The sequence below is a fragment of the Bufo bufo genome, chromosome 11, assembly GCF_905171765.1.
Source record: "Bufo bufo chromosome 11, aBufBuf1.1, whole genome shotgun sequence".
Classification (NCBI taxonomy): Eukaryota; Metazoa; Chordata; class Amphibia; order Anura; family Bufonidae; genus Bufo; species Bufo bufo.
In genome coordinates this window covers 66,330,120-66,355,642 of record NC_053399.1, presented here as the reverse complement: position 1 = coordinate 66,355,642, position 25,523 = coordinate 66,330,120, and the positions used below count along the sequence as shown (strand labels likewise).

The following is a 25,523-nucleotide window of genomic DNA, read 5'->3' as shown; positions in this document are numbered from 1 at the left end:
ATGCGGAATTCACACGGAACTGTGGCCGTGTAATGCGGCCCGCGATTTGCGGGCCGCAATACAGCCACAGATAACACACGTTCGTGTGAACTTAGCCTTATAGTTAACCTTTCACAAGGGCCTCTTTAGAACCTTAGGGAAAGAGACATTTGAAACATGATACATATGTGCTAAAAAGTGGACATAGGAGGGGACAGTGGGAAGTTAGTGGGGCTGGGGGTTAGTAAGGAAAGTGGGGAAGTGACTGGGCATGAATGCATACCCATGAAAAACAGAGCTGCTGGTAACATAAACCTGCTAGAAACCAACATACCCAAAAAATTTCAACTATTACATTTCGGGAACTATATGGGGAATATTAAATAGTACTTAAAATATATGTCCACAAATGGCAGAAGTCTAGCAAGAAAAATGGGGGAGCTGGAGTCTATGGCACTAGAAGAACACATAGATGTAGTTGGTGTGGCTGAGACAGGGCTGTTATAATTCATGGATTGAAGAAAGATCATCATCTGCTGTATCTCCATCCCTCAGTGGCTCCTCCTTCTCTATATCAGCATGGAATCACTGAACTACAAGGTCATGTGACCAGATCAAGTCACATAGGTTACACTTAGCAGATAAATGAAACAACCAGCAAATGCCTAGATCTATGTTGGCTGTTCTATAAATCCCTTTATATTAAGAAAATAAACATAATTAAAGGGTTTCTGCAGGCTTGTAATATTGATGGCCTATCCTCAGGATAGGTCATCAACATCAGATTGCCGGAGGTCTGATACTCATCACACCCGCCGATCAGCTGTATGAAGGGATCGGCGCGCAGTACGTGTGTGCCATATCCCTTCTCTCTTCCTGCTAGACATAGACATAGCAGCAGTGAGCAGGAAGAGAGAAGGAAACATCTTCCCTCATTTACACTCTCTCCCTTAGGACAGCAGTATTCTGGGACTTGTAGGCAAGACTGCAGAAACGAGGGAAGACATTTTGACACAGCAACAAAGATTTTAATGAATATATTAGAGAGAAAAGGTATATAAAGAAGGAAGACCAGCACAGGAAAACCAGAAAGAAGAAAGGAGACTTGTAGCAGGGATGAAGCAACAGTACGAACTGTTTTGACAAAGTTGTAGACCTATCTCTAGGTTTAGAGAAAACTAAAAAACGATGGTGCTTCTTTAATAAAATCTGTGAAAACAAAATAAAATCTGCAACAAAACAAAATTAATAACAGGTGGCCAAACAGAGCAAAAATAATCCTTTAAAATTATTTAAATAAATACAGTATTTTTTGCCCCATAAGACGCATTTTTCCTCCCCAAAAGGCCTCGGCTGTCAGCTCTGAAGGCTGTGCACAGTGTGAGGGCGCGTTGTTACACGCGCTGGGTCACAGTACAGCTGACAGCAGGACGAAGCTGGAAATGAGGAGCGGCGGCGTCCAGGAGCAGGAGAGGTAAGTGTTTTTTTTATTTTATTTGTTCTGTGGCACTGGGGACATAAATGGCACTGGGGGCATAATAAATGGCACTGGAGGCATAATAAATGGCACTGGGGGCATAATAAATGGCACTGGAGGCATAATAAATGGCACTGGGGGCTCATAATGGGGGCTTATAAATGGCATGGGGGGTCATAAATGGCACTGGGGCTCATAACTGACATGGGGGCTAATAATGGGGGCTCATAACTGGCATGGGGGCTAATAAATGGCATAGGGGCTCATAAATGGCATGGGGGTCTGATCTGAGGTCTTACTGGGGTCTTATTAACATTGGGGGTCTGATTGGGGCTGTCAGATGAGGTCTGATTAACATTGGGGGTCTGATTGCTGGCCTGATCTAAGATCTAATGAAAAAAAAAAATTCTTATTATCCTCCTCTAAAACCTAGGTGCGTCTTATGGGCCGGTGGGTCTTATAGGGCGAAAAATACGGTAACTGCTAAAAAAAAAAACAAGGTCAGGTCCCCTAAACAATGGTAATGAGGGGATGGTCACTGAAGATAAGAAAAAGGCAGAGCTGGTAAATGTTTTTTCTTTAGCTCTGTATATACAAAAGAAGAGAAAAAAGCCGTTGCCAGTGCTGTTAGTATATCCAGTAAATATACTCAACTGGCTAACCTTTAGATATGGTCCAAGCTAAGCTTAATAAGGTAAATGTGAACAAGGCTCCGGGTCCAGTAAGATTACACCCAAAAATTCTTAAAGAACTCATTTCAGTTATTGCAGTGGCCTTATTCATAATATTTTGAGATTCTCTATGTACTGGTACAGTGCCAAGTGACTGGTGCAAGGAAAATGTGGTGCCCATATTCAAAAAAGGATCTAGGTCTTCCCCAAGTAATTATAGACCAGTAAGCTTAACTTCTGTTATGGGTGTAAATGTTTGAAGGACTCTTAAGGGACTATATACAGGAGTATGTGACTGTTATAGCCAATTTACCAAGGACAGAAGTTGTCAGACTAAGGGTACTTTCACACTTGCGTTAAACTTTTCCGATATTGAGTTCCGTCTTAGGGGCTCAATACTGGAAAAAAACTGATCAATTTTTTCCTAATGCATTCTGAATGGAGAGCATTCCGTTCAGGGTGCATCAGGATGTCTTCAGTTCAGTCACTGTACGGTTTTTGGACGGAGAAAATACCACAGCATCCTGCGGTATTTTCTATGTTCAAAATTCCAGAACACTTGCCAGAATGCCAGATCCGGCATTATTTTACATTGAAATGCATTAATGGCCCCAAGTGTTTCGGAAAAACGAATCCGGTTTTGCGGCCTGCACATGCGCAGACCTTTAAAAATATGAAAAAGATAAATACCGGATCCAGATCCGGTATTGCAACGCATTTGTGAGACGAATCCGCATCTGGATCCGTCTACAAATGGTATCCGTTTGCATACAGATTTCCGGTGATGGAGATGCCTGCCGGAATCCAACAATGCAAGTGTGAAAGTACCTTAACCTGATGTGTTTTTATGAGGAGGTAGGGTGGATATGGATGCAGTGTTCTTGGATTCTGCAAAGGGATTTGATACTGTCCCTCATTTAATAGGCAAAATAAGGTCTACTGACTTCCAAAATATAGCTTTTATGCATGATGTATTGTCCTCCAGCATCACTGGCAAAATGCCAGTGTATTAATGACAGTAGATTATAATCTAATGATGGCTATCATCTATAACTTCTCATAGTGACCTCACCTTTAGCAATACCGCAAATACGCAACTCAAATCTAATGCACATGTATCTGTAAAAAGTTGTTGTGAAGCTGTAGGAACAGATTAATTACAGAGAAATTTGAAGAAACACCAGGAGAATACTGAATGACCTCAGGCTGATCTCGCTAGTTTAAATTGCAAAATGCGCATGTGGATGACAATTGTAGTAAAATCTGACATAAAAAGAATACACAGGAAGAATGGAGGAAACAAATATAAGATTTTACCTATAGATCTGCAACTGCACTGAACCATTTCCAGCAAATAATATGCATCAGCAGTCAGTTTAGACTACACAGCAGTTTTTTATCATTACTTAACTCATCCTTAATTTATTGTTTGGCTTTGAAAACATAATATTTTATTGGTCAAGCTACAAAATTGATAGCAAAGCTTCTCACCCTAGACAACCGAAGCCTAACCAGATTGTCAGTTGCAGATGCCTATTTAGGTGATTGTCCAACCTGTTCTCCTTTCTCTATTGCTCATTAGTTCAGCTATAGCCCACATTTTATGCAACAATTATTTTTGAGCAAATGAGCCAACTTGGTGTAAAAAATGTGACATAACCAGTATGCTATAAAGAATACGTTAAAATTCCAGGCACACTGAACAAAGCAGTCTATATTCCTCAATACCATTAAGGCGCCATTTACTATATTTATTTATCACTCTCTACTTTTCTAAGGCTCTTTTCATGCTGGGAGCTGCTTCTACACCTGTGTTGATTGTCTGTCTGTTTCTAACACTGTACCTTATTGGACTTCAAAGTTTCATAAGGAAGAAGATTTCTTATCGAATGGGTAAATGAAGCTTAGGAGCAGCAGGATACTGGCTGCTACAAGATGAGTGAGTGTGAAAGTGCAGATATCTGTATATGCATGTATTTATATGTGTGGATATAAAATGTACAAACGTGTTTGTGTGTATATGTCACCACTGTGTATGTCTCCACAGTGCTGTTCTAAATGTAGATTATATCGCCACTTTTATCATTTGGTTTGGTTGGTTAAGCATACATTATGGCAGCTTTGCAGTGGGGCAGCATTATTTAGGTGTTCAATAGGGCAGCTCTGTTTAGCTGTGCACTAGGGCGGCACTACTGCTCAACTGTAGATGTTCAGTAGTGCAGCACTGTTTATGTGTGCAGTATTACTGAACTGTATACAACCATGCTGCCCTCTTGCCCACATAAACTACACTGCACTACTGCACAAATCAATGTATCTTAGTGTAAGTCTGCATATGCATTTTCATATGCAAGGATGTGAAAATGACCTCACACAAAAAAAAAAGAAGAACTGAGGGAAAACATGCAAGAGCTGTATAGACCACTATTACTAATGGCCTACCAGTGAAAAGAGGTCCAGAGGGTCTTATCAGCACTGTCTAGTTGAAATTTTCTTTGTCTGACTGGAATCTACGCAACATTATATATTCTCTAAAGGCATATTTTCACTGAGCTGATGAGCAGATAATTATTGGGAAAGAATCTTTCCCTGCCAATAGTTACCTGCTTGACAGTGGAGGTGAAGAGCTGCATTTACGTGTAGCGATCTCCTCCACAACATGACGATAAGTGATCGCTATTGCTTAAAAATTCACTCTTTCTGGGCAGCAGAGTGATGTTCACACAGCACGAACTGCTGCCCAGACACAAGGATCGATATGTCCACACCACGGGAACGAGCATTCGTAGGAACGTTTGTTTCCGATTAATCTGCCCAATAACTGGGCAGTCTAAATGTATATCACAACACACCTTTATGGAGCAGGGCATCTAATATATTAAATGTACAGTATGTTAATGATGTTACATATGTTCTTAAGTGTAATATGTTTTGCTCAGAAGAAAACATTAAGATAACTGTTAGTTTACAGTACAATACAGAAAAAAATACTATAATGCCAGTCATATAGGAAGTTTATTCAGTCAACAGTTAATGCTGTGTATTCATTACAATAATTTGCATATCATTTTTTCATTGCTGATAATTGTCATGCAATTAATACCATGGTAAATTTCCAATTATTCCCTATGCAAGCAATGCAATAATTTTACCATGAACACTCTAGTTCTCTTGTAGTAGTGTTCACTGAGTTTATAGTACATTACTCTTCTGGTAAGAATCTCACAGAGTTTGTTATGAGCCACCTAATAAACCGGAGTCCACGGAAAATCTACTACTAAGACAAATAGATAAGGCGGCAAATCATAAAGAGGTCGTTCCTATGAGGGACTTCAACTACCCAGATATAGACTGGGAAACTGAAACCTCATATAGGAAACAGGTTCTTGTCAATAACTAAAGACAATTACTTTTCCCAACTGGTACAGGAACCGACTAAAGGGACGGACATACTGGAGTTAGTACTAACCAATGAACCTGAGCAACAGATGTGCAGGTTGGGGGACTCATACAGGAGGCGGGAGCTGGCAGTGCTCCCCCCGCCAATCCCAGTATGAATCATTGGTGGCGCAGTGCTCCCCCCGCCAACCCCAGTATGAATCATTGGTGGCGCAGTGCACCCCCCCCCAACCCCAGTATGAATCATTGGTGGCGCAGTGCACCCCCCCCCCCAACCCCAGTATGAATCATTGGTGGCGCAGTGCACCCCCCCCCCCAACCCCAGTATGAATCATTGGTGGTGCAGTGCGCCCCCGCCCAACCCCAGTATTAAAGACATTGGTGGCGCAGTGCGCCTCCCCACCCAAGCCCCGCAGTAATAATCATTGGTAGCAGTGGTCACAGGGTCCCCTCCTCCTCAGTGTAAGTTCTGATCGGAGCCCCAGCAGTGTAATCCTGGGGCTCCGATCGGTTACCATGGCAGCCAGGATGCTACTGAAGCCCTGGCTGCCATAGCTCCTTTGCTGCTGTGTGCACAAATCACAGAGCAGCAGGGACAGTGTGAGGTCCTATTCACCCTGATAGAGCTCTATCAGGGTGAATAGGACAAGGGTTCTAATCCCTAAGGGGGCTAATAGTAAAAAAAACACACCAAAATATTATTTATAAATGAAAAATTAAGATTTACAAAAAAAAAAACTACACGTTAACAATAAACATATTCATTTTCAGCAGATTTGTGTAGGAATTTTTAATTTTTTTCAAAAATGAAAATTCACAGACTATCGGTATAAATTATCGGCTATCGGCCTGAAAGTTCACAAATTATCTGTATCGGCCCTAAAAAATCAATATCGGTCGATCCCTAGGATGGATGTATATCTTTTTACAAGTGTCACATATTTTGCTTAGGTGCATTGTAAAGAATGTTCAATCTCCAAAACCTTATATCCAAACTTTAAAGCAGAAAAGTAAAAAGGCAGAACTTGCAATACAATAAGGTCCTTATCTGCTCTCACATTCTGTAATTTTGTGAGAAAAATTATTTGTCATTATTATGGAGGGATTTGAACCTATGCTGCTAAACACACCACACTGATTTGAAAACGGATGCGTTATGGGAGCAGCGACCAAAACAGCTCTCCTCCTCCTCCTCAGCCAAAAGCAATTTCTTTTTCTAATTTTAGTTATGCACAAGCCTGCGGGCATCATGAGCGTTTAGTAATTAGTTTTATAATTACTGCTGTTTTGCTCGCTGTCATTCAATTTTTCTTACAGCCCAGCCCGGGAATGCAATGTCTCTTGCCCACAGCTGTGGAAATTGCTCTACGATTAAAAAGCAAAAAAAAAAAATATATAAATAAATAAAAGAAACAGGGAGATAGCGAACGGCAACAGTCTTTATTGGGTGAGATGTAATACCAAATTTTGCCATTTCCAGTTAACCCCTGAAACAAAAAAATGATTTGCCTCTGGCTGTCAAATGTATAAAGATATTTTAGTGGCAGAATCCCTGGTACATTTCTTACTTTTATGCTCCATTCTGATGAAGTTTCTAGGCATATGTCGACAAATATTTTACTTAACCAGGCCTCCTAAAAAAAATGTGGTGCCTTTCACATTTTGGCTGTAAAAATTGTCATACCTCATGTAAACAATTACACATGAAATGAATCTTGCTTAACCCCTTCCCAACATGTGACTTAATATTATGTAACATGTCAGGTCTTTAGAGATGGCGCCCGCTCTGTAGCTCCAAAGCAACACAGCAGACACCTGGGCCTAATGTCAGCGACTGGCGGTAACGTAAAAAAGTGTAAAAAATAAAAAAAATGTAAAAATATAATAGAAAATAAAAAAAATATAAAAATTCATATCACCCCCTTTACCCAAAGTGAAAATAAAAATATGCATAGAATGAAAAGAATTCACATCATGAGCCTCGCCAGATGCCTAAATGCCCCTACTAGTATAAATGACCCCATTGTAGAAACTACACCCCTCAAGTTACTTAAAACTGATTTTACAAACTTTGTTAACCCTTTAGGCGTTCAACAAGAATTAAAGGAAAATGGAGATCAAATTTTAAAATTTTACTTTTTCGGCAGATTTTCCATTTTAATCAATTTTTTTCTTTAACACATTGAGGGTTAACAACCAAACAAAACTCAATATTTATTACCCTGATTCTGCGGTTTACAGAAACATCCCACATATGGCCATAAACTGCTGTATGGGAACACGGCACGGCACAGAAGAAAAGCAGCACCATATGGTTTTTGGAAGGTAGATTTTGCTGAACTGGTTTTTAGATGCCATGTCCCATTTGAAGCCCCCCTGATGCACCCTTATAGTAGAAACTCCCAAAAAGTGACCCCATTTTGGAAACTAGGGGATAAGGTGCCAGTTTAATTGGTACTTTTTTTGGGTACATATGATTTTTTGATCATTCATTATAACACTTTATGGGGCAAGGTGACAAAAAAATTGGTTGATTTAGCACAGTTTTCATTTATTTATTTTTACAGCGTTCACCTTAGGGGTTAGGTCATGTAACATTTTTATAGAGCAGATCGTTACGGACGTGGCGATACCTAATATGTATACCTTTTCTTATTTATTTAAGTTTTACACAATAATAGCATTTTTGAAACAATTTTTTTTTTTATGTGTCCATGTTCTAAGAGCTATATTTTTTTTATTTTTTTAAATAATTTTCTTATGTAGGGGCTCATTTTTTGCGGGATGAGGTGACGGTTTAATTAGTAACATTTTGTGGGACATATGCCTTTTTGATCACTTGGTGTTGCACTTTTTATGATGTAAGGTGACAAAAATGCCTTTTTTTGACAGTTTTTATTTTAATTTTTTTTACGGTGTTTATCAGACTGGGTGGATCATGTGATATATTTATATAGCCGACCGTCACGGACGCGGCAATAACAAATATGTCTATTTTATTTATTGATTTCTCCTGTAACTGGGGCTGACATATTAGCCACAGTTACAGGGGAAATACACCCTCCAGAGAGGTATACTGCGCTGTACAGCCTTAGTGCAGGGCTGATCGAGGTCTGTGTAAGACCCAACAGCTCCTGCACTCACCCGGCTCTGGCGATCCGGGTCGGAACAGGAAGTGCATAGCACTTCCTGCTCTGTATACACAGCGCTCGGTGAGCGCTGTGTATACAGGCAATCTAGAAGGCAGGGACACCTGGGAACTGTCCCTGCCTTCTCTAAGGGTTGCCCTGCTGTCACTGACAGCGGGCAACTAGATCTGCAGCTGCACGATTAGCGTGCAGCTGGGATCTCTGAATGGACGTTCAGAAACGTTTATTCAGAGATAGAGAACCACCTCCCAGACGTTTATAGTCAACAGGCGGACGGGAGGTGGTTAATGTTTATGGCACTGTAGCCAACATCCCTCGATGTGACTGGAAGAGGAAAATTGATGACACATTGAGAAGACAATTAATACAAATGGTAACCAAAGAGATTAGAGAAAGAAAAAATTCCGAACATATTAGAGGTGAACTCCAAGGTCAAGGTAAATTGCTATCAGATTGTACCATCGCTCGCTGTCTTGGCCAAAGTGAACTTAATGCAAAACGACTGAAAAGGAAACCACTGTTGAAATAAAATCATAAAAAACAAGATTGGAATTTGCCAAAATGCATATTGACAAGCCACAATGCTTCTGGCAGAATGTCCTTTAGGGCTCGTTCACACGACCGTGTGAAGCCCGTGCCCGTATTGGCATTAGCGGATCCACAATACACGGGTCCCGTTCCGTGGCCATTCCGCATCACGGATGCAGACCCGTGCTGAACGAAACCACGGAACACTACGGAGTGCTTTTTGAGGTTCCGTTCCGTGCTCCAGCACCGCAAAAAGATAGAGCTTGCTCTATCTTTTTGCGGAACGGAGGAATCACGGACCCATTCAAGTGAATGGGGCCGTGATCCCTATGTGGCTGCCAAACGGCAGGTGCCCGTGGGACATATTTATTAAGACCAGCGTTTTAGACACCGGTCTTAATAAAGGCGCCAGCCTCTTCTTAACTTCGCCGCATCCAGCGTTAGTTCTAAATGTAAGACATTTAGACCATTTTCTATGCCTAAAATTTTACGCCATGCCCACAATTTTAGACTTGTGAGCAGGGAATAGTCACTAACTGTTGTGCTGCCATCTGCACCTGAAATATGCCTTATTTAGGCGTATTTCAGATTAGTTAATGACCCCCTATGTTCACAGACGCAAAAATTAAGCATACAAAGAAAAGAACATTGTACCTTCTGTGAAACATGGAGGAGGCTCTGTTATGTTTTGGGGCTGCTTTGCTGCATCTGACACAGGGTGTCTTCAATTTGTGCACAAAACTATCAAGGCATTCTGAAGCAAAATGTCCTGCCCAGTGTCCAAAAGTTTGGTCTCAGTCTCAGGCCATGTGTCTTCCAACAGGATAATTACCCAAAAAACAGCTAAAAACATCCAAGAATGGCCAAGAGCAAAGCATTGGACTATTCTGAAGTGGCCTTCTATGAGTCCTGATCTAAATCCTATTGAACATCTGTGGAAGGAGCTGAAACATGCAGTCTGGAGAATGCACCCTTCAAACCTGAGACATCTGGAGCAGTTTGTTCATGAGAAGTAAGCCATAATACCTGTGGACAAGTGCAGAAGTGTCATTGAGAGTTAGAGAAATCACTTGACTGTGGTGATTGCCTCAAATTTTTGTCCAAGCCAGTATCATTAGTTTGTTTTATAAATTATGTTGAACCACAATTCAAAAGCAATGTCTGTTTTTATTAGCTGATTTTCAATAAAAAATGTTATTCATTATTACTTTTATCAGTTTTGAGTTATTTCATTGACCATTGTGGGTTTTTCTTTCTTTAATAGAAAGGTACCAACAATTTTGTCCACATTTTTCGCCTAAAGTATGACAAGAAATCAAATAACAGAGCTAAACAACACATAATACTGCAACATAGGAAATGTAAATATCCATTTATCACTTGCACTTGGTAAAAGATTATGTGATTTTATGTAGTAGATAAATTGTTTAAAACTGGCTATGTTAGGGTTAATGCTAGACAACCTATGTTTGCAACGCTGTCAGTCAATGAGCACGCTGGACTCATTAATCTGCCATCTTTGTTTACCTCATTGCACAGCCTGATTAAATGAATGATTGCTGACAGCTCTATGCATTTTTATTATGCATTTTTATTGTGCATACACCGACAGCAAAGAACCATTTAATGTCAGCTATTATGGAACCTAGGCAGAAAAGACATTAGAGCTTCGATGGGAGACGTTCAGACTATAAAGACTTATAAGCATATAGGTTCTGTGGAAGAAGATCCTAATACTTACAGGCAAATATTGGTATATGCTTTCTTTTATCCAGGAAGGAGGATACATCTGTAATCAAACCATTCATGAAAAGTCCAAAGGGATGCAATGACCCGGATACAGGAACATTACAATATACATCATACCTCTGTGAAATCAGCATTTTCTTGCTAACTTCCAAACACAGTATTAGATACTCATTAAGGAAGTTTTCTTGGGAGATTTTTTTTTCATGAAAAAGGAGATGGCACAGAAGAAATTAAAACCAACAAGGCTCTGTTTCTCAACTCCACAGATGCCCTCCATAGTACTTGCTGCTCTGCTGTCCCTGTCCCAGCTGAACCCAGCCGGAAACGGTAGGAAAGACCCGTTGAGGCAATCATTGGCCTTGGTGGTGACCTGCATCAGCCAGTAACTGACTGAACTAGCATCTCCTAGCATTTTCAGCAGCATTCAGCTGAGATATGAAATGCAAAGCAAGCTGGTACCAGAGCAGGGGTGGGAGCCTGGTAGAGGTAACAATTCTATTTTATGTTATTTATAACATCATATGGTGTTAAAAAAACAAAAAAAACATCTACAAGGAAACCTCCCTTTAAAAGCCATCATTTGAACCTATGAAACTGGTTGACCTGTGGCATGTGCTCTTAGGAGCTGAAGGCATCTGTGTTGGTCCCATCTTCATATGTGCCCACTTTTCAGACGAAAATTTAGTTTTAATATATGCAAATGAGTCTCTAGTAGCAACAGGGGCATTACCATTACTCCTAGAGACTTTGCTTTCTCTGCAACTGACATGCATCATAATGCCTGGCCCTACCAATCAAAGTGCAGAGGGTGTGGCCGTTGTAGAGAGAGCAGAGTCTCTAGGTATAACAGCAATGCCCCCATTGCTGGTGGCTCATTTGCATATATTAAAGCGTAATTTTTCTCAGCAATGTGGGAACATATAAACATAGGACCAACACAGATGCCTTCAGCTGCCAAGTGCACTGCAACAGGTCAGCCAGTTTCATAGTTACAAATCTGCTGACAGATGCCCTATAAAGTTTTACTGGGCTAATTATTCTTCCTCCAAATAATCAAAATACATAGGCCTTTAGATTTTGCTATTTTGTTATGTACACATTTGTGTAAAACTGCACCTTCTTTGTCATTTTTATTTATGAGAATATGTGCAACTATTCCAACTACAGTACTTTGTAACACCATACTAACATTATAGTTAATCTGACTTGCTAATCATAAATAAAAACTGTTTAACAAAAACCTCCACCCGTGTGGCACAGGAACCCCGTTCTGGAGTTCTACAACAATCATGTGTCCCTTCATGCTGCAAAACTATTTGAGCTCTGGTAAAATCAGTTATATAAAATACACATAACATACTGTGAGAAAATGTATTTCATTGCTTCTAGACATCATGGACTACAATGCTGCCTTATGATATTTTTTACCACCATAGCTGTAATTTCTAACACTTAACAGTGACGCACCTTTGACAGAGGTGTTGGGAGGTGGGCCTTCCATGCGTAGGTTCCACGGCGGGTCTCCCTGGTTGGCAAAATCTCTCATCTTTAGGTAGCTGATGGTCAACCGAATGATGGAGGCCTTATCCAGTTGACTGGTTATGGCTGCAGGGAGAGGAAGCAGTTTGGCAAGCTCGTAAAACTCAAAATTTTCTTTTCCACGTCGAGAGCGAGCAGCATCCCTGGATTTCTCTTTCCGCAGGGCTTGTAAACTGTTTTGTTTAGAAAAGAAAATATGGTAAGCAATTAAAAGGGTTTTCAGCATTTAAAAATATTTTCTGTAAGATTAGTAATAAAACTTTATTAAAACCTACTGGAAATGTGCAGAAAAAATATTTCTAATGTACTTATTTCTTTTTTACTTTTCCTAGTGAAGTAGACATCTGAATTTCAAGTGTCTATCGCACTCTGCAACCCATACTCTGGTACACTGCTGTGTATTCCCCTGTGGCTGCACTGAGCACTGTACTGGCTTGTGCATTGCTGCTCTGCCTCAAGTATGGCCTACTGTACATGTGTCTGGCCAGCTCCCTGGTGAAATGGATAGTTTTTAGGGTCTTTAGCAGAGTGGGCACAGACAGAAGTGATGTGGTATGTGAGCTCCTGCCCTGAGTTCGCTCTGCCAAAAATCTTTATAGACTTGAGGAAAAGCAGCGCTGATACAAGCAGGTTTTAAGAAAAATTTGGTAAACTTTAACCCTGGCTCTTGGTTTTTATCTACAGCTTGTGTGATCTCCCCACTACCTAGTGGTCATCACCCCTCTCTCCCTCCTCTATAACTAATTAACTGGAACTCATACATCATATGCTTCTCATCTCAACATCTCTCTGAATACCCCTCCAACTCTGGAGGGATTGTATTTCATATGCTGGACAGCAAATGATATAGTGTCAGAAGAAGACAGGCATAACAGATAGGGAGTCATTACAAAACTACCTAAAAATACCTACAAATTGTTATAGGGTTGCACACAGCCAGCTATAAATAAAGTCAATGTCTGTAAGAAGGGAAAGAAATCATAGAAACTGTAGCCCTTCATATTGGTAATCCTGCCCAATGCAAGCCCTAGCAGCATCAAAACAAAGGTGTTTGCAAGATAATGAAAATGAAAAACAACTACCTCGGATCTATGGTGGTATCACCTGGTGAGAATCACAGTGGATTTGGAGTGGGGAGGCTAACAGCATCCACTCTCCTGTTGGTTCAGGGAGATCTCAGACATAGTTTTGTAATTTGCAGTTTTGACTTTCATTTGTGCAAAATCACAATGAAAATATTACCATTTACACAGAACTGCATTGCTTCTTATGTGGACTTCTGCTGCTGTGAGCACTATGCACATTTTGGTGGAAGGTAATGAGAGGACTGAGAGCTAGACGGAGCAGTCTGTGTGACATAGGGGGAAATGGGGAACAGTCTGTGTGACAGAGGGGGCGTATAAATCAGTCTATAATGGAGAACCATGGGGAGAGGTCTATATGAGAAAGGAACCATGTCAAGCAGTCTGTGGGAGAGGGGGCAAGGGGAGCAGTCTGTTTGGAAATGAAAAAAGCATTGGGAGCAGTCTGTGTGAGAAAAAGTAGCAGCATAGGGAGCAGAATATGTGAGGAGGATAGCATAGGCAGCAGTCTGCGTGAGAAAGAGAATGGCATAGGGAGCCGTTTGGAGTTGAATCCCTGCAGATCTAATGTTGAAGACCTTACTAACGATATGACATTATTATTATTATTTATTATTAAAGCGCCATTCATTCCATAGCGCTGTACATATGAGAAGAGGTATACATACAGTACATAATACAGACAATTGCACTAATCATAAACAAGATGAGTTACAAACTGGTACAGAAGGAGAGAGGGCCCTGCCCGTGAGGGCTTACAATCTACATGGTATGGGAGAAGGACACAGTAGGTGCGAGTGGAGTTGGTCATGGCGGTATAGAGGCAGCAGGGTCACTGGTTGTAGGCTTGTCTGAAGAGGTGGGTTTTCAGGTTTGTTTTTAAGGATTACACTGTAGGTGAGAGTCTGATATGTTGGGGTAGCGAGTTCCAGAGTGTGGGGGATGCACGGAAGAAATCTTGGAGGCGATTGTGGGAAGAGGTGATAAGAGGAGAGGAGAGAAGGAGGTCTTGTGAGGATCGGAGAGTGCGTGTGGGGATGTATCTGGAAAGTAGCTCAGAGATGTAGGGAGGGGACAGGTTGTGGACAGCCTTGTATGTATTTGTTAGTACTTTGAAGTAAATTTGCTGGGCAATGGGGAGCCAGTGAAGGGAGAGGCAGAGGAGTAACAGGGTGAGAGGTGGAGTAGTCGTGCAGCAGAGTTGAGGATAGATTGGAGGGATGCGAGAGTGCTAGATGGAAGGCCACAGAGGAGAATGTTGTAGTAGTCTAGGTGGGAGATGATGAGGGCATGTACAAGCATTTTCGCAGATTCAAAGTTAAGGAAAGCGTGGATGCGAGAGATGTTTTTGAGTTGGAGGCGGCAGGTGGTGGAAAGGGCTTGGATGTGCGGTCGGAAGGAGAGGGCAGAATCCAAGGTCACTCCAAGGCAGCGGACTTGGTTGACCGGGAAGAGTGTGCAGCCATTGATCGTGATAGGTAGGTCTGTTAGGGGGGTTGAGCAAGATGTGGGAAAGATGATGAATTCTGTTTTGTCCATGTTAAGTATTAGAAAGCGAGAGGAGAAGAAGGATGATATAGAAGATAGACATTGTGGGATTCTGGATAGTAAGGCGTGATGTCTGGACCAAAGAGGTAGATTTGTGTCATCAGCATAAAAGTGATACTGAAAGCCATAGAACTCTATGAGATGTCCCAGGCCAAAAGTGTAGATAGAGAAGAGCAGGGGTCCTAGGACAAAGCCTTGCGGGACACCAACAGAGAGGGAATGAGACGAGGAGGTGGTGCGAGAGTGGACAAAGAAGATGGGTCAAGTGAAGGTTTTTTGAGGATGGGTGTAATGGTAGCATGTTTAAAAGCAGAGAGGAAGACACCAGAGGTTAGTGATAGGTTGAAGAGATGAGTTAGGGCTGGGATAAACACTGCGGTGAGGTTAGGGATGAGGTGGGATGGGATGGGGTCAAGTGCACAGGTGGTGAGATGTGATCTGGTGAGTAGAGTGGAGAGTTTTTCTTCTGTAATGGTGGAGAAGTGGGTTTTGGGAGAAGAGGACCGAGCAGTTGTATAGAGGATCTGTGGGGACTGTGTACTGAAGCTTTCTCTGATGTTGACTATCTTTTGTTTGAAGTATTTGGCAAAGTCCTTAGCTGAAATGAGAGGAGAGGGTGGGGGCGCTGGGGGACGGAGAAGGGAGTTAAAAGTGTTAAAATGTTGTTTAGGGCTGTGGGCCAGGGAAGATATGAGAGATGAGAAGTAGGCCTGTTTTGCACCAGCGATTGAAGATTTGAATATGAGGAGGGATTGATTGTATGCGGTAAATTGATCTTTAGAATGGGATTTCTTCCATCGCCGCTCAGCAGCCCAGGAAGCTTGTATGAGTTTTTTGGTCAGGTTGGTGTGCCAGGGTTGTCTGTTAATTTTTCAGGTTTTGTTGTGTGTGAGGGGGGCAACAGTGTCCAGAGATGTACTTATTGTGGTGTTATATAGGGTGGTGGCAGCATCTGGGTCTTGGAGGGAACAGATGGTAGAGAGTGGGAGAAGAGAGTCAGAAAGCAAGGGAAAGTCAAGATGTTTAAGGTTCCTGCGGGGGTGTGCTGGTGTGTGGACCGGGGGAGCAGCAATAATATGACATCAATAATTAAGTCCAGGAAAACCCTTAAAAGGGTCACCCAGTTTTAGGAAAACTTTTCCTATGAGGGACTGAGTGCTGAGACCCCGTAGACTTATAATTAGCCCATCTCCTGCACTGATAAAAAAAAATCCCTTGTTCTATACCCCCACCAATAAAAACATTTCATAAGCCTCGATGACATATCAAAAGTGACCCTTCAAATGTACTGCTGTCTACATGCGTAGTCTATAGTGAGCAGCTAGTCTTCACCAACCAGTTAACAGACAACTGATATTTATAGATGCAGAATGTAAAGGAGAAAAATGCTACAAATGCCAGATATAGATCATATAATAGCGGGGAATTTATCATGAGCGCAATATCAAGGGCAAAACTGTAATTGCAAAGGAGCCCTGGCAAACAAACCCTTTTGCTTTACTTTGCTATGAACCTATATAAACAATTAATGCAAAAATAAATAAATAAATAAATAAATAAAAGTGCAAGATAGAAATGCGTAATCACAAGGGCATACATACACGCATACCATTACATAGCTCAAAATACCTCCTCAGAAGCATTTGATACCACCATACAGCACGCAATATCTCTCAGCACCATTGCCCCTTGACCAACCCTCCTCCATTGGCAGCAGCATTGCCCCCAGTTAACTACTTCCAGGTGCAGCGATTTATCAATTTTATTTTATTTTTTTACTGCCTACCTTCCAGGAGCCCTAACTTTTTTATTTTTCAGTTCACATAGCCCTTTAAGTGCTTGTTTTTTATGGGACAAGTTTTCCATTCACATATATAAGGGTTTGCTTTTGTGGGACAATATGTACTTTCTAATGGCACGAATTAATATTGCATAAAATGTAGTAGAAAGCTTGGAAAAAAACATCCGTTGCCATCAGTTAGGTGTGTAATCAGCAAAGCAATCTGTATTTTTCAATGATACCATTTTGGGATGTGTATGGATTTTTTATCACTTTTTATTAAATTTTTTTGGAAGGAAAAGTGACCAAAGAACTGTGATTTTATTTATTTTTTCTATTACACTTTACATATTAGATATTTTAATAGTTTGGCATTTTAGGATACAGAGATCTTCATTTTTTTTTATATAAAATGGGGCGATTTGAATTTTAACACCTTTTTGGCTATTTATATATTTAAAATAAAAAATAAATTTTTAGTCCCGTAAGAGACTTTAATATGAGACTGTCTGATTGCTTATCACATAGACAGCAATGATTTAACACTGCAGTCATTGGGAGAATCGTTACGTTCCTAACAAGCCCTGCCACAGAAGACCCAAAGTTGCCATAGCGATCAAATGGCTCCTGTGATCTCATAGACCTGTTGTCACGGAAGGTGTACAGGATACAAGACAATACAAAAGAATCTATGACTCACTGGATCCAAAACTAAGGAACAAAAGGGAGACCCCTGCATGAGACCTGGCACTCTCCCTGACTGCTCAGCCTATGCGAACACCCCAAAGGTGGATGATCGCATATCCTCGTACCTCGACTATATAACTCCTGAACACCCTACAATAGTGAGGGGACACGACCACCGGCTCCCTACACTAGACACGGAGGGAGTCAGGGTCATCTGGGATCCAGCAAACAGAAAATCACAAATGAATGTAGAGCACTTATCTTGTAGAAGACTGGGAAATAGGAACAGCATGCACACACTCCAGGAAGTTGTATAAGCCGCACACTAATGCATTATGGGGAGGAATTTAAAGGGATGCAATCAGTCCAACTACATGACAGCTGAGAGAGATTAATGAGAATAGGAACTGAAAACCAAAACAAAGAAAACTCAAGGAGGAGGTTCTGAAAGGCTTCTGTCAGAGCTTCTCAGCTGTCTGGTTGTGACACCTGTTCAGTCACTGGGAATGCAGCACTCACAGAAAATAACTGGTCCTGAGCAGGTGCCATTTTTAAAAAATCTGAAATACACCGTACAAGTATGGGGAAGGGGTTACATATCAAATCTTTCTGAGGCTGGTTGTGCCTACAAAGTACAGGCTTCTGAGCAAATCTAGCCCCACATTGTTCTAACAACTAATGTTGTCCACCAAACAAACCTTACTCTAAACCCAACACACAGAAGAAACCCCACAGAACATGTAGAAAAAAAAATCCCAAAGCCCCCAAAAACAGAACACTAAAGACTACTTTTCACTTATTCAATGCTGTTACTGTAATGTTAGGTGGTTAAGGAACTGGGATGATGTCATTTCAGGTCCTTGAGCACCCCTAACCTTGGAACTGCACTGTTTATCACTGTAGTTACTGTACTCTCAGGAGGTTAAGGGCATTTAAGAAACTGTGATAATGATGTCATCACAGGTCCTTGAATATACTTGAAACTACACTTATGCTGAATGGTTTGCATCATGAGTGAAGTTCATATTTATTCATGTCAGTCCCCACTTCCCCCCGACAGACCGGCCCACCAGGAATCTGTACGGGCCTGGCAAAAGCTGGTCAGTTTTGCTTCAATTGGCAAACTTCGCAACAAAATTTATTTTGCAACTAAAGTAGGGAAAATTGGCTTCTACCTCACAGGTTTTTTTTTTTTGCCTTCCTCTGGATCAACTTGCAGGATAACAGGCCGAACTGGATGGACAGATGTCTTTTTTCGGCCTTATGTACTATGTTACTATAAGAGATCTAATGACTGCATGTTGAAGTCACCTATAGGGGATAAAAATAAAGCCAAAAAAAATATAAATTCACCTTACCCCCTTTTCCCCATTATACAATAAAAATAAAGATCAATGGTATCACCAGGTCTGAAAATGGCCAAACTATTAATCTAAAAAAATATTTATCTCGTATGTAAAAAAAATTTTTTTGCACTTTGCCTTCCCTGAAAAATAAAACTGGTATTAATCAAAACTACAGACCACCCCACAAAGAATGAGCCCTAGCTGTAAATGTAAAAAACTTGTGGTCAAAATATGGCAATGCAAACTTAAAAAAATAAAGTATGAAAAAAATAAAAAATAAATTGGCATTGCTGTAACCTTGCTGACCCGTAGAATGAAGTTAACATGTCAGTTTTACAACATATAGACATAAAAAAACAATGGTGAAATTGTGTTTTTTTTCCAGCTTCATACTTCATCATATGGAATATTAAGTGGTGCCGCTAGAAAGTACAACTTGTCCTGCAAAAAAACAAGGCCTAATTTAGGTATGTGAATGGAAAAATAAAAAAAAGTTATGGCTCCTGGAAGGCAGGCAGTCAAAAAAAAAAAATGAGAAAATGGGAAATGGCTGCGTCTGCCTCTGACTACATATGTACTGTTTTCTTCTGTACAATTTGCAACAAGGTAATACACTGCAGAACGACTGTGCAGATTCGAGATCTCCGTACTACATAGTTACTAGATGAGTAGACGTAGGAACACACATCTTCGACTGAAAAACTTAGTGCACACTCCTTGATCATAATAAGATGTTTTTATGTTGCACAATACAGTATGTTTTATGTGGCAGAATTGCCTTTTTTTTCCAATCCGACTTCCCACTACATTATATGCCATATTAAATGGTCTACAACTTGTACCGCAAAAAGCAAGCCCTCATACAGCCATGTAAATTCAAAAAATGAAAAAAGTTATGGCTCCGGGAAGACAGGGAAGAAAAATGGAAATGCAAAAACGAAAAAAAAAAATGTCTGGTATTCAAGGACAAGCAAGTGTGACCTCCTCTATAAAAGCAGCAATTTTGGCAGTTTGCTGATGTGGAGCATTCAGGCGTGTGCTAAAACAATGCCAAACACAACAGGAATGATCTTAGAGAAGCAATTGTTGCTTCCTATTAATCAGGTTAGGGTTATAAGGAGATTTCCAAAGAATATGAAGTCCATCATTCTACAGTGAGAAAGATTATTCACAAATGAAAAACATTCAAGACAGCTGAAAATCTTCCCAGGGGTGGACTTCCCAGAAAATTCATCACAGGGCCTCAGTTAGCATATTAAATGTTCAAGTTCATGACAGTACAATTGGAAAACACTGAACAAGTATGGCTTGTGTGGAAGGGTTGCAAGGAGACAGTCTCTTCTTTCTAAAAGGAACATGGCAGCATAGTTTAAGTTTCCAAAGTTGCATCTGACTTTTGGAAAAATATTATTTGGACTTATGAGACCAAATGTTACAATAGCAGTTCACGGTCACCGCTGTCCTGTGAACACAGGCGACGGCTTCCTATGTGTGAATTAGGGCTTTCAAGCATTGTAACACTGTCTTCAGAACTGCTATAGTTAATGTTCTCCTGCTCGGTGAGCTGCTGCATGGATGTGTCCAATTGTTAATCAGCTGTTCCAATATATATATATATATACATACCTGGCTGTTTCCTTCAGCCCTTGCCTGTGTGATAGGTCTCAAAAGATCTGCCAGGTCTCTCTAGCTAACTGGAGCCTGCATTACAGCTATAATCCGTTTGCCTGTGTACCTGACCTGTACCTCTTCACTGTACTATTCCTGTTCTGCCTGCCCTGACATCTGGATTGTTTCACGGATTCACACAAACTCTGCCAGCCCTGTCTTCTGTCTGTCTCCTGACTACATGTATTACTGATCCCTTGGTGCCTCGCACTGGTGTCTCTGACCCCAGTGGGTGAACAGTCAATCACACCAAGACTAATCCAAGAGGTAGCAGCTTAGTGGTTCCCATGCAGCGGAGGCCAGATCCCTGTATAGTGATAAAAAGGTGAAAACAATGGGATCTCCAAGATAATGCCCACAGTCAAACCATTTGGTTGGCTGAGTGGTTCTCCAACCATTGCCAGTAACATCAAAGTGGAGATGTTTGACCATAATGCACAGTTCCACAATGCAGCATATGGACACAAACACCTCATACCAACTGTCAAGCACAGTGGTGGAGGGGTGGGGATATGGGTTTGTTTTGCAGCCAGAGAACCTGGGTACCTTGCAGTCATTGAGTCGACCACAAACTCCTCCTCTGAGTCCTTCCTAAGCCCACCCACAAACAACTTTTGCTGTATGAGTTTATATACAGGCAGCTCTGTCAGGCAGGGGGAAATCAGGGCTCACATGCTTTCTCTAAGTCCTACAACATTTAAACAGCTTTTTATGTGAAAATACTGAATCAAATTATATAATCTACATGTCTTTTCCACGGGCGGATTGGGTACTTAAAGTGGCCCTGGAAGAAAACCTAAAAGTGGCTTCAAGTTGTAGGCAAGTCCAAACTGCAGAAGGTGGGGCAACACAAGCAGGCAGGACCAACACAAGCCACAAGAAGGCAGGAACAGCAGTAGTAGTTGGGGACAGCAGTACAACAGTGCAGCACAAAATACCGCCCCAGCATTAATGCTGAGAGCTAGAGATAAGCAAATTTCATATTTTGAAATTCGTCCACACTTCGTTTATTGGTAAAAGGTGAATTGCACTATGGATTCCGTTACCACGGACCATAACGCAATTCTATGACGGACTGCATAACAGAATGCCTAACAGAATCCTCCCCTGCATAACGGAAATGGGACAGATCCGTTTTGCAGCCCATAGACTTCTATTATGACGGAATGAATAACATAATGCCTCTAAAGGCATTCCATTATGCATTCCGTCATAGAACTGCGTTATGGTCTGTGGTAACGGAATCCATAAAGCAACTTACCTTTTACCAACAAATGAAGTGTGAACGAATTTCATAAGCGGAAATTCGCTCATCTCTACTGAGAGCATCAGATTGTTATACACCTGGCCAACAGCCATGAAGAGGACTCGGGTGGCCCCCTGGGCATCGGCCTACCCAGAAATCCATATACTATGAATAACTCACTTTTCAACTTTTTTGTTAATGCACACAAAAGATGTGGTCTCTGAAATCAGGAATATAACCTAATATTGCACAGAAGTTATTTAGGGTTAACTTCCTGTAAAACCACGTTTTTGTCTCTTTACATGTTGAATGTCAGACGTGAACCAAGTTATGGATTTTCCTGAGCACACCTTCCATTAATCAATTACTCCAGCCTGGGAGATGGAAAGGCTGCTCAGCATCCCCAACTCTCCCATCAAAAATTCATCAAAGGCCGGAGTTCTGTAGCTTTGAAGCCTCCCTGCAACTCTCGTGTTTCGATGTCTAGCGATCAGAGGTACCACCCGTTGCTCCCTACCCTGGCCTATGTAATGGGAATGCTTGTTCTAACATGCTGAGCTTTCGCAGCATCTAACGGGAGAACAAGTGGAGAGGAGCCACTGCTGGGATTTATAATCGCAGCTAAAAATACCTGATATGCAAGGCCAGTACTGTAACAGTGAGTAACTGAGTCCTAGAACCTTTACTAAGTTCACTGGATTCTTTAAATGGCATCTGTCAGTAGATTTGTACCTCTGAAACTGGCAGACCTGCTGCATGTATGCTTGGCAGCAGAAGGTATCTGTGTTGGTCTCAATGTCATATGTGCCCACATTACTGAGAAAAATCAAATTTTTATATATGCAAATAAGTATCTAGGAGCAAAGTGGGTGTTGCCATTACACCTACAGGCTCAGCTCTCTCTGCAATTGCCGCACAATCTCCACTTTGACAGAGCCAGGCAGTGCACACTTATCACATGTGGGGGGCATTTTTAGAATTGTATAACCCCTTTAAGCTTTGATCTTTCATTTTCATACTGTTCTTGGAAGGGATTGTCTACTTTAGAAACAACATTTTTTACATCCAATTAGGAATTCTCAATTAACAGAGAGGGATTCTCATGTGTTGGCTAAAGTGAAGAGTAGCTATAAAGAGCATTACTTATTCTGGAGGACCTGTCCTGCATTATACAGACGAGCAATGGTCACTGCTATCGCTCACCCTCATACAGAGACACCATTTCTCAGGATCTGCTGCCCAGAAACAATGATTGAGGTGTCCGCACTAAAAATCATTTCACCCAATGAGCGAGCGCTTTGCTTTTTCATTATCTGCGGCACCTTTACAGGAGCGGACTATAAGAACGAATGTTCATACTAACGCTTGTTCCCGATAATCTGCCAAACAATCCGGAGTTGCATATGACCTCCTTTTTACACATCTCCCTGATAGTTTGTATTCCAATATGTTGAAGCTATGGCATCAATGGACAGAACTATGGCTTGCTCCAGTCTACCCAAACGTGTTACTATAACAGGCCACGCCATTCCCTAGGCCTCTATTGGGCCCTACGCTTTATGATAAATGTATCTGGGCTCTCTGCAATGCTCGTTTTCACTGTCACATATGTGGTCACCAACCACGTGAACTCATCATATCTGTGGTGCCCTTGTAACTGTGACTGACCCATGACTTCTGATAGCCTTATACACTACAATTTAGATTTCTTTTCAGATTTAGCACACGTGTATCAACCAAACACAGCTCCGCAAGATTTGTGCCCTCAGCACAAGATCTTTCTCTACCTTCAAGCCGTGTATCACTGGGACGCTCAGCCTGTCGTGTTCTACAGCAGTGATCTGCCATTTATATCGGGCCAAAATACGCTGCTATATTTAGTTGTGAAATTGGCCTTTTATGCTCCTGATGTTTATAGAGTCGGGGAGAAATTAATGTTGACAGCCGCAGGCAACTCATTTTAACCCTTTCCTTGCAGCACTGAATGCTGCACACCTCTCCACAGTGAAAAGTACCTGCTAGGAGTGGGGAAATAAAGGACTGTTCTCAGGACACGACTGCAATAGTAACCAGTACTGCTATTCTACCTATTAGAGTAATACTGTAATTCCATTATACACACAGTATCAGGGTCAATCCCTTGCACACTCATGATCTTTGCACTTCAAGAATATGTCCAAAATCTGCCCTTTTCTTGCTGTGAAAACTTTCCCTCACCTCTCCCTTCTATACTCAAAAGCTTAAAAATAAGTCACAAAAAAAGATGTCAGCGGCTGCCCAGAGTGGAACAACCAATGTGAAAATAAATATCATGCTATCACATATACATGACAAAATAACGTGCATCCACCTCTAAAACGTGCATAGCGCAGATGTGATGATTTCAACAAGAGGGTATCCTTTCAGTTATTTTTATATTACACAGAGGTTGATAAGCTCAGTACATTAGAAGGTACCAATGAAAGTGAAAAATTCTCCAAATCTAACTGAGATGATGCCAGCTTCAGGCAGCTTTCAGCCAGAGGTCAACAGCAGAAACTCTAAAATCTCCCGGCAGAGGAACAGCCTGTCGGTGGTCATCATATCTGACATAGCCGGAAACTGCCAGCACACCACCAGGCCCCACTGACTATAATCCGGCCTGCTTCCGGCATTAGTGACGGAATTCGGCCGGACAAATACCACTGCAAGCAATGGTATTTGTCTCGCCGAATCCCAGCACTAATGCTGGAAACAGGCCATAACCCTATCGAGTGCCATAATAATTAATGGGTTCCATCCACTATGCAGTAGAATATATTGTAAATGGGTTTTCCAGGACTTTTATTCTGCACTGCTTCCATTCAGTAACCATTGATAGTGATAGAGCTGTGTAGCTCCAGTGCCTCTTTCTGGCACCAAAGTTAGTGAAAAACAGGTGATTGGCAGGGGTGCCAGGAGTCAGACTCCTGACGATCAGATACTGATGACCTACCTTAACCTCTTCACGACCGCAATCTGTATATATACGTGATAGCTGCACATGCCCCGTGCAGCTATCACGTGTATAGACGTCAAGCCAGCTCTTTAATCCAAGCGCTGCAAAGCACTTGGATTAAAGCTTCTGCCCCTGCCCTGCTGCTGTCACGGACAGCATACAGTGCGGTAATGCCGGCAAGGGGCCAATCAGAGTGGCCCCTTGCCGGCAATCGATCCGATTGGTTAGTCTGTGCAGACTAACCAATCGGATCGCGGCAGTGTTAAAATGCCGGTTTCAGGCTCTGATCTGCGCTCTGCAGATCAGAGCCTGAAATCGGTAATGTGTCCTGAAGCCCCCGATCTGTGCCCCCTTCTTGTCCTTCTTCTTACCCTGCCCCCGATGCGGTCCGCCCCCTCCTGCCCCGATCTGTAATAAGTAAAATGCTGCCCCCTGCCCCCGATGCGTCCGCCCCCTCCTGCCCCGATCTGTAATAAGTAAAATGCTGCCCCCTGCCCCCGATGCGTCCGCCCCCTCCTGCCCCGTTCTGTAATAAGTAAAATGCTGCCCCCTGCCCCCGATGCGTCCGCCCCCTCCTGCCCCGATCTGTAATAAGTAAAATGCTGCCCCATGCCCCCGATGCAGTCCGCCCCCTCCTGCCCCGATCTGTAATAAGTAAAATGCTGCCCCCGATGCGTCCGCCCCCTCCTGCCCCGATC

General features: G+C 41.8%; 1 protein-coding gene across 1 annotated transcript in view; it reads right to left on the bottom strand.

Moving 5' to 3' along the window:
• The window catches only part of NPAS3 (neuronal PAS domain protein 3), a 695,623-nt gene that overhangs the window by 455,614 nt on the left and 214,486 nt on the right, over positions 1-25,523 (bottom strand). Inside the window, exon 3 of the mRNA XM_040412178.1 lies at positions 12,420-12,664. Coding sequence (XP_040268112.1) covers positions 12,420-12,664 — 245 coding nt within the window. The remainder of the gene's footprint in view (positions 1-12,419; positions 12,665-25,523) is intronic.